The following is a 13708-nucleotide window of genomic DNA, read 5'->3' as shown; positions in this document are numbered from 1 at the left end:
CTGCAACCGATGTATAATATATTGAAGTCATTGGTCTCACAATAGTCTCATTGAAGTATGAAACGGGTACTAACGAGATTAGGTTTCGTATTCATAACCAAAAACGTGGCAATGATTTTTATTATTTATCATCAATGCATTTGTATCAGTATGGACCCACCAGTAAACAACATATCTCAAATAGTTCAAACAATCGGAAATCGGTTAAAAACAAAATAACAGAGTATATTCCGGTTTATATAAATTGTGTTAAGTTTTAGGCAGACAAACGAACATTTTATTAAATCATTTGTATGAGAATAAACCAATGGGAGTCAATCCAATTAAGTATAACTAACATATGAAATATGCTTTAAAAATATTGATCTCTTTTTACAAAAGTTTCAAATTTATAAATCTATTCATCTATGAGTATGTGCTAATTGAAATCACAATATCTCTTGGAAGAATCCATAATTATGATAGAGATATATATTTATGTAACTGTAGCCAATTATAATTTACCTTAACGTATTCGTTGTCTAAGTGTGTTTTTAAATGTAAAATGGTCCCAAAAAGTTTTTTCCCAGTTTTTCTATCTCATTTTATCTGTATTTGCTATTTCATTAAAACTTAATAAGTGCCTCTTTTCTGATCTTACAACTTCTAGAAAGCTGTAATTGTAAGATTTCTTATATTTGGTTGTATAATATCCAGACATATTTCAAAATGAATAGCTTCAGCAATCTTATCAAGGAATACATGAAATAAGTAAATATAAACTAACTGTCCAAAATATAAACTATATATTATACAGAAATAAACTAACTGTAACAAAATTCAATTCATAATTTGCTTTTTAAAAACCTTAAGATAAAAAAAAATTCCATGGCCTATTTCAGCTAAAACAGTTTCAATAAAAGCTATTTATGTACATGTGTGTGAACATATGTACATTAATTACATTCTACTGCAACTGTGTTGCTTTTTGGATGCTATGCTCGTTAATGACAAAAAACAAAGTGAAATATTTTTAACTTTAATAAATCTAAGTATCTTCATTAATTTTACTAGTAGAATGTTCTGTTAAAGATGGAAGTAAGGATTCCGTGGATGGTTGCCTGTGAAAAATTGATTCATTTAAATATTACATGTAACATTTTTCCATGTTCAGAAGGACGTACCTGTACCTGTCTACTGACATATGGTAGGAGCCCGGAGCTGAGTTTGATCGTCCTGCGCGTACAAATCTTTCTAGTCGAGAGCCGCCTGGTTGAAGTGCCTTGCCAGATACCCCTTTTATAAATGGATTTCCAAATGAATGTTTTTTTAACATTGTTTTTATTAATATAAGAGTGTCCAACTTTGGAATGCTGCGGACAACGGAGTTTATATCTTCTTCATCAACTTGTACAAGACAACAGTTTTCTTCTTCAGTGGGCAATGGGTAAGAGCCATTGGAGGTAACCCAATCGTTTATCTAAAAATGTAAAAAAAACAACTTATTTTCATGATACTACAGAACAATATTTTTACAACCTTTAATTCTGGCACTGTTATTCTTCGAGTAGCATCTTTTTCTAGCATTAACAAAATGCAGCTTTTCAGATTTTCACTAACTGTTAACTTTTTTGGAAACACTAAGGGGTCTTGTTGAATTCTTTCATAGAGCAAGGGAATGGAATCTGCTAAGAAAGGCACATTGCCAAAAACTAAGGCATACAGTGTTGCACCTAATGCCCAGACATCTGATGCTCGTCCACAGTACACGTTCTGTAAAAGTAAAGCAAAAACAAATACATAAATATAATAACAACTTATGATACAACCGATAGTGCATACCTGGCCTAAGATGAGCGTCTCGGGAGCTCTGAAAGCTGGGGTTCCAGCAGTAGATCCATTGCTCATTACAGCATCCTGCCCAAGAAATTCATTGCAGACACCAAGATCTGCTATTTTTATGTGTCCACACTCCGTTAACAACAAATTTCCAGGCTTTATATCCGCGTGGATTATTTTTTGATAGTGTACTGCATAATAAAAACGAGAAGGGACGTGTGAGACGGTTTTACGCGTGACAACTTTTATAGCCGGTACTCAGTAGGACATTAGTGTTTTTTTTTTCAACTTTTAAATTTTTCTACAAATGTCATCTACATCTACATATGAACATCACTTCTCACGCCAACACGCGCTTTTAGCTCCAGAGGCCAATGCATTGTGGATGCACCAGATGTTCTTTTTTTTTATGGCGGAAAGGGCGGACCGAAATTTTGAAATACAATATTAATGGTGTATTAGCTTTTACTTTAGCTTTTATAATCTCTGAAATCTAGACGCTAATCAAATCGGAAGAAACAGATGGACAGGCATAGACTTGACTCTTGATGCTTTATGAATATACTTTATGGTCAGCAACGTTTCCTTCTCTGCGTTACATTATTCCACCTCGAGCGCAAATATAATTCATTCTTATATAATTTTACGAAAGCCATCTAAATTTGTTTTTTTGTAATCGGTGTATCGAATTGTGCTGATTGATGTAAAAGGGTCAACCTTAAAACCGTGCATTTTTCAAACTCGTTTAACCCAATGAAACCTTTTCTCAGAGAAAAACTTACAATATTCCAATCCGAGTAGTGTTTCTCGAAAAATACTCCATACGCGCTCTTCTGCCAATGGATTGTCTGTTGGAATTCTAAGAACTTCGCCTTGTTTTACCAATTCGAAAACCATATATAAGGAGTCCTCGATCGGGTCATCTAATACTTCCACTAACTTGACAACGTTGGGATGATCAAGCTTCTTTAAAACAGCGATTTCTCTGTACACACGATCCAGCGGAGAAGTTGCTTTCTTAGGACCTCGGCGCATTAGACCAGCTTGTCGCAAAAGTCGCTTCTTTGAAAGAATTTTCATCGCATAATGGGTTGAGTCTTCTTCAGAGTAGGCCAATTTTACGAGTCCATAAGAGCCCTACAATAAAAAATTTCAATAAAAAAATGGGCTACACATACCCTCGCAGATTGATCGATCCCATGTACGATAGCTATAACATTTACGAGTGATATATTCTAGCCGATCTTGTGCTGAATATACGTACATATGTTTTTTTTTATTTCTAAATATAAAATTTTGTGGTCCACTAATTTGCATTGTTGACTTTTGACCTTCTGAACGGGTATACTAGTTGATCAATACAACTAAATTCATGGAAAGTAAAAAAAGTTTGGTTACCTGCCCAATTTGGTCCATTAGTTTGTATTGGTTTAATTGAAGAAAGCTTCCAGATTTTTCTATTGATATTCTCCGTGATTCGCGGAGAGGAGGTCGACGTCGATTGGATCGAGGACTGCCAAAAGGACTCCCATACGGACTGTATGGAACATTCGGATAGATGGGTCGAGTTTCAATTGATTGAAGATTTAAAGAAATATTGGGCTGCTGTGCTGAAGACATAACCACACATGTAGATTTATCAAGTTCTTCGCCATTCAAATCTAATAAATGGTCGATACTCTTTGTTAGTTCAGATACAGGATCTGAATCTTGTGCTGTTCTGATTTGATTATCATTGGAATAGTTCTCACTAATGTTTGGTAAGAGGCGAGATTGTGTTATTTGGAAGCTAATTGGCTCATTGTACAAATCCAACGACTGTGATTTTAGAAACATTGGTCGTGAATATACGCATTTTAGTTGTGGATATTCTGATTTAGGCATGTTTTGGAGACCATCAATATTGCTTTGACGAAGATCACAGCAATCTTTTGATTTAACTACATCATGCAATCTCTTACTACCTTCTAAGTACTTGCCTATCTGCGGGTTACTATTAGTAAGAGAAATATTTTCAGACAGACAACTTTTTATTTTTTTATCATCTAAAATATTTCGAGTTTTTGGCTTTGCACCACTTGGGTGCCGCTCCATTGATTCCTCAGATTCAAGGCTAATATCTTGTAATTTTTTGTGCGGTGTTTGCTCCTTTCCCATTTTTTCGAGTCTTGTGTATTCACAACCATTCTGTGCTTTATCCACAATAATGTATTCCTCATCCTCGCAAAAATGTTGAGCTTCACGTCCACTTTCATAACTTGCCGCCCCGGCAAAAGCAAGAACATGTTCATTATTTTCTACATTCCCAGCTGCTTTTTTTGATTGTTGTACAGAGTCCATATTTTTTATAAATCTTCAGAAGCTGATGGTCGGTTTAGTATTTATCCAGAACATCATTATTTAAGTCTTCGAATGTTCTTGGTATTTACTATACTGATTTCATTTCAATTTGGTTGAAGCTGAGCTGGAAAGATTGTTGAGAATAAGAACATTACATTACTGGTTAAAGTTTTATGAAAACTATGGTTTTATTAAAACACATTGTAAATACAAAGTACCGAGGTACCTTTTCTGGCAGAGACATAAACTCATAGTAATGACTCGATTTGTATAATTTTTTTGGATCATGCTTTTATTTGGCCAATATTTTAACAAAGTTCTCAGGGGCTTTCAACGGTCTGTTGGTGCCGATCATCAGATAAATACCAAATACACAGACTTAAACACAAAATACGATATAATAAAAAGAAAATTAAAAAGTATTTAAGCATACGTTTCGCAGTTTGCTTTGCATTGTGTTTTTATTTATCGTCATATAGTCTCAATCACAAACCTTAAAACTTGAATTTAGCTTGTCGAACAAAGGTAAATGCATTTACATTCAAATTTTATTCACGAAATGTATGAATTAAGATGTGCAGCATACAAAAAACAATACAGAATACAAATATTTTGTAGTTGGAAGGTGGAAATCGCTGGAGAATGTGTTTACATCTTTTAATTTATTTGTGCTATTTATAACTTTTTTTTTGTTGAAATGAGAAGCAATGTATTTTTTGAGTATTCCAACCATAAAATACCACTTACTCAAATGGCACTAAATATCTAAGCAACGCGTTCACAATTAGAGAACGAAATTTATATAATAAATGGAAATTTTTCACATGTGCATCGACTTATGATTAAAAAAAAAGTAGATTAAAAGTAGATTAAATTCTTTGTTTTGAATTGATGCCTTGATTTGCATTAACTTAATATACCCTGGCTCTCTGCAAAAAAAATGGTAGACAAAAGTGTATATATTTATATGGCATCTGCGATTTTTCAATCATTTACTTTACTTCTGTTTGCGAAGGTTTAGTGTTTCTCGCGCTTTGTCTTGACGTATTAGATTATTATTCGATTTGGTACAATGACTTGGTTTTTTTCAATTTCGATCGTCTATAGCTTTTTTTTGTGGCTCATTAATTGTCAGAACTTTAATATTATCCGACACCTGTCAGAAAATAGCCATATGCCCCAGTCTCGTACCATTCGAGGAGAGCAGATACCATTGGAATTTTATGAAGCTATCATAAGTTCGGATAATAGTAAGATCGAGCTGCAGCATCGATTGCAGCACTTTTTGGAAAATCTACAAAAGAATCTTACGACATCTACGGTATTTAGAGACTTTCAAACATCTGCATCTAGATCGGAGAACTATGTCACCAAGATGACTGAATTGTCAACATTTTTCCTTGATGCTTCCAATTCTGCTAGTACATTTGCACAAGAAAGCGAAAAGTTCTATGATCTAATAAAGAACTCAAGCTATGCATTGTTGTTGAAATTACGACAAGTCCCTGCAGCACAGCCCACACAGGTAAAGATTCTGCTAACAAACTATTTTTCGGAGATGGAGTTCTTTCATATTATGTTTTCCGAAATTGTGGACGAAGCATTAGAATATACTGTGGGAACACTGCGTGCTGTTCAACGAGTATTCCTCCATTTCGCCGATGTTCAGAGTTTCATACTACAGGACTGGAAATTGAAGCTTGACTTTGAGTGCTGCAAAATGTACATGGACTTCTTACAATATCATTCCGCGCAGGTATTGAAATGCGCGGCTGGCCATGAACTAAACGTCGCATATGACGTGTACGCTGTGACAAAGACAAATGCAAAATATATAATGAGGCAGCTGGAGTTCCGAATTCAACGACTTTTCAACTGTTTTATCTTCAAAAGTTACGAAATACGATGCCAATTTCTCCAAAATGCCGACAGGGATTTTGAAAGTCTCTTCAGTAAGCTCGAAGAACTAGAAATGTATCTGGATATAAAAACTAAACAAGGTCGCTCTTCAAATTTGAGATTTTACCGACAAAGCCAAATCCGTTATGACGATGTCACTACAAAATCGACGGAGCCTCTCAGTGACTGCCTACCAAACGACTTTCCCTACAATCAAATAAAATCAGAATTAAGATCCTGCTTTATTTTATTTGATGGAAAATGAAAATGAATATTAGGCATTTTAAATGTAATATCTAATATAACAAATTCTTCGTTTCTTTGTAAGTACATAGTTACTCAATCTGAATGACATCTTTATTTATCAAGAAGTCGGAGATTTTCGATAAAATGTTTGCATAAAATGTAATTTGACTTTATTTTAGTACGCACATTTGAATAAATATTGGTTCTTTATAAATGCTGATGTTGTAACTTTTATTAGTAAAGTTCTCTGGTTGTTAACAAATAACAAAAATGTAGCTGATGGCTTCGGCTGAGAGTTTGGCTCACTTCGCATTGAACGGAGATTCAAGTGATTGGGTAAACCGGTTCCACCCTGAAGTTCTGGCAAATTTTCGGCCACAACGTCTTCCGCTTGACCGAAGTAGGCATCATCGGACTGAAACATAAGATATGCATATCTTTATGCATAAGATATAAGCTAAATAGCTCTGTCTCTCTTAATTCGAGTATTTTTTCCTTCATTCTTCTACTCTTGCACATATCGTGCTTGTGATCTTTGCTAAACTTTAAAATATTTTATTAAAATAAAAAATAATAGCCGAGACTTAACTATTTCTTTTTAGGTAGATTAATATATAAGGAAGGCTTTATGGAAGAACTTTTCTTAAGAATCTACTCTTTGATGCGATAATGGTAATAGTATAAGTAATGAAAAGTGAAATGATATACCAATTTGGTAAATTATTTACTTTTCAATAAAGTTATCGCAAAATATATACCAACATGGCAATGTGATTTTTTTAAATCTTGAGAGAAATGCGAGAGTAATGCGCAATGAGAGTATACAACTTGGGAAAAAAAATTATAAAATGGTTTGAACAAATTTAATTGGAATACATGAGTTTTGTCCAAAAATGTTAAGTGTTTCCTTGTTCCTTGTCGTGTTGGAATTTGTAGTATGTGTCTGCGTTTTTAACCAAATCTACATTTTTGAAATACACTTGTAACAGTGTGAGCATACAGAAGTCTGGATGCAAAATTTAGTGTAACACACAGCCATGTCTGTTTGTCCGTCCCTCTGTCAGTGTTGTTTGTAAGCTAGTTCTCAAAGACTATAAAAGCTAGAGCCGCCTCATTTTTCCCACACACTGCTTTATGCTTACACTGATACAAGTGTATATCAAAAATTCGCTCCGCCCCTTCCGCCATCACAAACGGCGAAAATCTGCTGCAGCCACAATTTTGAAGATAAGAGAAAACTAAAAATGCCATTCCGCACGGAATGACCATATCTATCAGGACACCAAATTGAGATTAGATTGATTAGACTAGAATGTAGAAATTCATTTGCAGTCCAGTCCCCGTCCAGCAGAAAAGTAATTAAATCCACAAAAATTGATTTTAGTTCACATGCAAGATGGCACTATCTTTTTGATTACGACGAGTACTGTTAAAAACTATAATAATATTTAGTTTTTTATTTATATATTTTTTTAGGGGTGTCCACAACAGGGAACATAAATAAATTTATGTTTCGTCCAACAAAGGATTCATATTATTCTCAGACAAAGGAATAAGAAAATGTAAAGTACTATTTTGTGCCTCACACCCTTAAAAGGTAATTTCAAAGAGATTGCAGTATTCTTATCAAGTAATCCACTGACCTTAAATATACCATGTATACATGTATGTATGTAATATATATAATTATAATACAGATACATACATTCAGTTCATCAGAACGGCTCTGTATTGATAGCTATTTATAAACATTGTGCCTCAAAGTATTCAAAATGTTCTTATCATTAAATCGTAACTAAGCTGCATTTACAGACTATTCAGTTGTTTATATTGATCTAGTGCAATGGGATCCCTATTAAAAGCTGTGCTAATTTTGAAAATATTTATTTTCTTATTCGTTGTATTACTGACTATTGTTCAGTCGGCTGAAGAAAAATCGTTTCTCGGTAAAACAAGCGTTTCTCGGAATAATGACACTGATGCAGTCTTCGAGATAATGAGGGTTTTGTCTGAATTGAAAGCGGCTGTACAAAGGTTAACTATATGTATAAGCCTTCGCAAAAATCCAAGTGGGGTTGAGCTGGACGTTCTTATTGTCGATGTATTGAAATCACTTGGAGATATCGTGATGGAGATTGCCAACGTGGGTACAGTCATTGTGGAGCAAGTATTTCCAACATTTGGCATTGGGCAACTGAAAGGCGCTCAGAAACCATTTGACTATTTGACCGATGGAATTGGAAGAACGGTCCACGGACTAAACGAAAGCCTTATGAACCAATCCGAAGACTTGGAGCAATGGACCGCTAATATTAGAGATAACATAAGGTACTTCAACCAAACTCAAATACTCAGTACTACCTGCCAGATTGTGGACAATGTGATACAAATCAGTACGATTGAGTTGCACAGCTGTTGCAATATCACTATGAAACCCATCCTTTCTCTTTGTCAAAGCTTTCGCGCTCTTTTGGGAAGCATATTTGGTAAAATGGCTGACGTACTTCATGGGATGCAAATTTGCATTGAAGATAAACAGTCATATCTGGAGTATATGAAACCATGCTTTCAATTGGCTTACGGCGAGGTAATAGAACTAATCGAAACCACAATGCACCTGAGGCGAAAATTTAAAAGGCTGTTACAGCTAAAAATCTTATATTCCAAATGCTGCCTCTCTTTTGCTTTTGTAGTACCTGATGAGATAAGTTATAATTATACTATATATGAATCTTGATTAAAAATTATAGAGCTCTATTTATATGAAATAAACGGAACAATTTATCAAAATCTAGTGTGTTTTCCATCATAGGAAATGCTTTACAACTTGCAACTTGATTTGTATGCACCACAACTGTTTCTAAACTCCAATCTTTATATAATGATCAAGACCGTCCACGGAACGTGGATTGGCGAACACAAGCCTTTTACAAGTGGAAGAAAGCTCAAAATAAAATGGCGGTTTTTTTATACCCGGTACTTGAAAAGTAAATAGCGTATATTGTATTGTGTGGAAAAGTGGATGTATGTACAACTCAGAGAAGAAAACGTTGCCGACCCCATAAAGTATATATATATTCTTGATCAGCATCAATAGCCGAGTCTATGTCTGTCCTTCTGTCCTTCCGTCTTGTTGAGCACCTAGATCTCAGAGACTATAAAAGCTAGAGCCACCAAATTTCGCACCCAGCTGGCTGAATGCTTACACTTTTACAAGTGTATTTAAAATTTTCGCCCCGACCTTTTCCGGCCTTGCGAAAAGCGAAAATCTGCGGTATCCACAATTTTGAAGATAAAAGAATAATAAAAATGCCATTCCGTAGCAAAGGACCATATCTATCAGATCGCCGAATTGAGTCAGATTCAGTCATTATTAGCAGCAGCTTTTTAGTTTTTTGCACATTCTCTCATTTAACGATCTGCCTCGTGCAGTGGGTGGGTTTCGCGCAGGGGGGCGAGCTAAAAGAAGGGGTGGGCGTGAGAACAGATGTAGATGAAGAAACAATTTAAAATGTAAAATATAGTTTAAAAAAAAAACCATAAGGTACATACATATGTAAATGTATACTGACTAAGTACCGGGTATAAAAGCTGTAAAGCGCCTGACAGGTTCAAAGGTTATTTATATTTGATCTACCCTTTCCAAACCCCTATAAATAAAAAAGTTTGGGATTAAATACAGTCTATAATTTGTTGTCAGATAATTTTCTTACCAAAGGGGTGGTATGTAGTTTTGGCCTGCCCGAAAGATGAACATTCGAAAACCTCTCTCTCAATCCCTTCCTCTTAGAGACGTAAATATCTATGCTAAACCAGCTAAACTACAAACCTAGGGAAACTAAACGGATGCTAAGCCACCTGGCTACTTCGTTGGCGTCTTCATTCCCATCGATGTTCCTTTGCCCGTGGACCAATACCAGTAAGCAGTAAGTCATCCCACTAGTATCTTAAAGTTATCAACGATTCTCAACAGGAATTCATTAAAACCGTATCTATGTCCCTACAAAAATAAGCATTCACCCAAGTCTAAAGAGCACCGCCTGGTTTTCCTTCGAAGAGACACATGACGATAGTTAGTGCGCTATAGTAACGTCCAATCCATCTGCAAGATACGGCGAGGAAGAGATTGAGAAACTCTCAGAAACCTTAATGCAACATTTATACTCGGGCGCATCGGAGGCCTGTTTCCATGAAACTAATCCTCCGGATCAAATTACATACAATAGCATACATATGTACATATGTATGTAAGGTCTTGTACTAACTAACCAAACTAATTCATTTTCTTATTTTCACAAATAAATGGTCAAACGATTACACAATAAGAATATCATGTATCACGTTCACAAGCCTATCGTTTGATGACCTTTAAAAGGCAATCGAATTACAGCTTATGGAAAAGTTAAACTTTAATTTGAAAACCATGCTTCAAAATAGAATCCTATAAATAATATAAACCTTGGCACGCTGTTTAAAGCTTTTGTGTCACAACATTTAATCAAAAGGTCAAATGCTTCCCCCTAGCCAGCATAAATCGATTAATGAACTCATATACTTATGTATATACGAATGTATATTTTTAAAGGATATGCCAAAACTATTTAAATTTACAACACAAAATAATTTACTTGGTTGCATAAAATCTTCAAATAGGAAAAATCTCGTACGATGGCCAAGCTTTTGTTATATGTGAGTAAAGTCTTTAGGGCTATGAATTTGAACTGTAAGTGTGTAATAATATAATATAAGAGGGTAACTTACTAGATGTAATTTGTCAATGGTTTTGTTTGGCAGTACGGTCTAAACTTAAACATAAGCTTATATTTATATTGATATCATTATCATTATATTATATTGAGTACATTTTCACACAGGTAAGTAAACACTGAAGTTTGTAAATATGTAGTCTGCTTTAAAGTTGTGGCCGAGACGAAATAAATCAATTCAAGCTTTAAAGTTTGTATACATTCGAACGTACGTACATACATATTTTGTGTATACATATGCACACTTTAATAACAACTCGCCAGAAATTAATAAACAGAAAAGCAATATGTATGTAGGTATGCTTATAAATTCATATGTATTGTACTGCACACATACAAAGCTGAGTTCAGAAGTAGTGATAACCCCGATTGTCAAAGCTGCTGCCTTGCACAAATCTTCTCACAAAACCGCAACAAAAGATTTTTGTATGTTCGGACTTGACTGTAAGCACGTTCACTAACATATGTGCATGTACATATGTATGTTCACATTTTCACTAAACCGTATAAATAAAGTACACGAAACAAGGATAAATCGTAATATTTATGCATTTGTATACAATACGAATAGAAAACCGGAGCTTAGAGTCCTGCGTATTTTATAGATTTGTTGTTTATTTGTTTGAAATGGTTTTTAATTTTGTTTGTTCAACGTAAATCTAATGATTTGGATGAAAACTAACCCCCTTGGTCTTGCCTACACCTCAAAACCCAGCGCAAATAATACGTCTGAATTACGCGTGGTAGTTAAGCTTTATACCAAAATGAAATGAAAGCTGTTACTGGTAGCTTTCAAAGCTTTTATCGTCACTGTGTACAATGGGCGCCTTAAATAAAATCCTGGTTACAATAGTTGAATATTCCTTTGAATCTGAGTACATTGTCTTGATTTTGTATAACTATTTCCTTCAACAACAATGGCTTCCTAGTATTTTCTTCACTCAGACAAACGAGTTCCTTGGTATACATGAGCTGACTCAAGCTTAATGAAGCCTTATTCTTTATCCAAAGGTTTAATGTAACCTGCCATTCGTGACCAGACATTTTCCTCCCACTCAGAATTTCCATGGCTACGTTATCCAAAGCTCGTCATCAGGTAAGCACATCACTCGATGTTTATACCCGGTACTCGAAGAGTAAATAGGGTACGTTGTATTTGTGCACAAAGTGGATGTATGTAACGCACAGAAGGAGACGTTTCCGACCCCATAAAGTATATATATTCTTGATCAGCATCAATAGCCGAGTCGATAGAGCCATGTCCGTCTGTTCATCTTGTTTGAGACTCTCAGAGACTATAAGAGCTAGAGCCACCGAATTTTGCCACCAGACTGTTGTATGCTCACACTGAAACCAGTGTATTTCAAAAATTAGCCCCGCCCCCTTCCGCCTATACAAAGGGCGAAAATCTCCCACAGCCACAATTTTGACCATAAAAGGCACCCGGCACTCAGTACTTCATCTGCACCTTAGCGTTTATTTGTCAAATTTTATTTTTCTTCATCTGTCATCAGCATCATGAAGAAAGTATGAGGAGGTCTCGTCGGAGAAAAGAAGCAGAACGTGCGAGTGAAAGGGCTCTCGCTGTAAGTGTGACGGCAACGACAATGGAGTGTGCTGATTATTCATTTGAAGGCAATGTGAAAAGACATAATAATTGTTTAATAATCTAATATTTAATAGTTTGCTACATGATAGTAGTCTTTGTTTTGAAAAAAAAAAATTTTTTAAAATGTTGTCCGCAACCAACCCTGCCACCGACGAGGCCTCCTTATAGTTTCTTCATGGGTCCATGCATGAACCCTCCACACTTGCAGCGAGACCCCTCTCACTTGTACTTTTCACTCGCCCCTTCTGCTTAGTGTTGCCGACGAGGCCTCCTTATAGTTTCTTCATGCAGGGATCCACACACTGCAGACTCGCGACAGAGGCAGCGCCCGCACACAAAAAAAAAACAAATATAAGCTGCAGGACGGGGTGGGCTAAAATTCGGCAGAGGCAGAGGCCGAGTGAAGCAGAAGCAGAGTGTGAATGAGAGCATGTGAACAGAACAACAAAAGTTGCGGGACAGGGTGGGTTTAGCCACGTTTTTAGGCGTTTTTAGTTTTCTTTTATCTTCAAAACTGTAGGTTTTGGAGGTTTTCGCCCTTTTGCGGAGGCGGAAGGGGGCGGAGCTAATTTTTGAAATACGCTGGTTTCAGTGTGAGCATATAGCAGCCTGGATGCAAAATTTTTTGGCTCTAGCTCTTATAGTCTCTGAGAACTAGCCGACAAACAAGACGTACAGACGGACAGACAGACATGGTTCTATCGACTCGGCTATTGATGCTGATCAAGAATATGTATACTTTATGGGGTCGGAAACGTTTTCTTCTGTGCTTTATATACATCAACTTTTCCCCACAAATACAATATACCCTATTTACTTTTCGAGTACCGGGTATAAAGAAAAAACGAACTTGAATAAAATTAAATTGTTTCGATCCTCGCTTGCTGGGATCTTTTTGGGGAACGTTTGGTATTAACTAGCAACATATGTAATTTTAAGAAATCGGCTTTAAGACTTGCGGCACTTTATTAGTTTAACATTATCGGCTTAAATTCATGATTTATTCACACGGTCCGTGTGGATAGGAAAA

General features: G+C 35.7%; 2 protein-coding genes across 6 annotated transcripts; one reads left to right on the top strand and one right to left on the bottom strand.

Annotated features, from left to right (window-relative positions):
• Positions 1-593: 593 nt before the first annotated feature.
• LOC117590146 (calcium/calmodulin-dependent protein kinase kinase 1) lies at positions 594-11905 on the bottom strand. Of its 5 annotated transcripts, none has more exons than XM_034282526.1 (8): positions 11065-11905; positions 3217-4282; positions 2601-2955; positions 1822-2009; positions 1519-1752; positions 1344-1459; positions 1170-1275; positions 594-1100 (listed from the first exon to the last, which is right to left on the bottom strand). In XM_034282526.1, exons 2-8 carry the CDS (start codon positions 4156-4158, stop codon positions 1050-1052), a joined length of 1992 nt encoding a protein of 663 aa, XP_034138417.1. In that variant the 5' UTR covers positions 4159-4282; positions 11065-11905; the 3' UTR covers positions 594-1049. The 5 variants fall into 5 exon arrangements, with proteins under 5 accessions (XP_034138417.1, XP_034138414.1, XP_034138416.1 ...); XM_034282525.1 differs by having other exon boundaries at positions 824-1100; positions 1164-1275; positions 11065-11900; XM_034282523.1 differs by having other exon boundaries at positions 1170-1459; positions 11065-11903.
• On the top strand, positions 5104-6465 carry LOC117590152. Its single transcript, XM_034282536.1, has one exon. The coding sequence runs from the start codon at positions 5231-5233 to the stop codon at positions 6320-6322; it is 1092 nt and encodes a 363-aa protein (XP_034138427.1). The 5' UTR covers positions 5104-5230; the 3' UTR covers positions 6323-6465.
• Positions 11906-13708: the final 1803 nt, after the last annotated feature.

This window comes from Drosophila guanche, unplaced genomic scaffold (assembly GCF_900245975.1).
Source record: "Drosophila guanche unplaced genomic scaffold, DGUA_6, whole genome shotgun sequence".
Taxonomy (NCBI): domain Eukaryota; kingdom Metazoa; phylum Arthropoda; class Insecta; order Diptera; family Drosophilidae; genus Drosophila; species Drosophila guanche.
The sequence above is the reverse complement of the archived record's forward strand: the minus strand, read 5'-3'. Positions and strand labels throughout refer to the sequence as shown.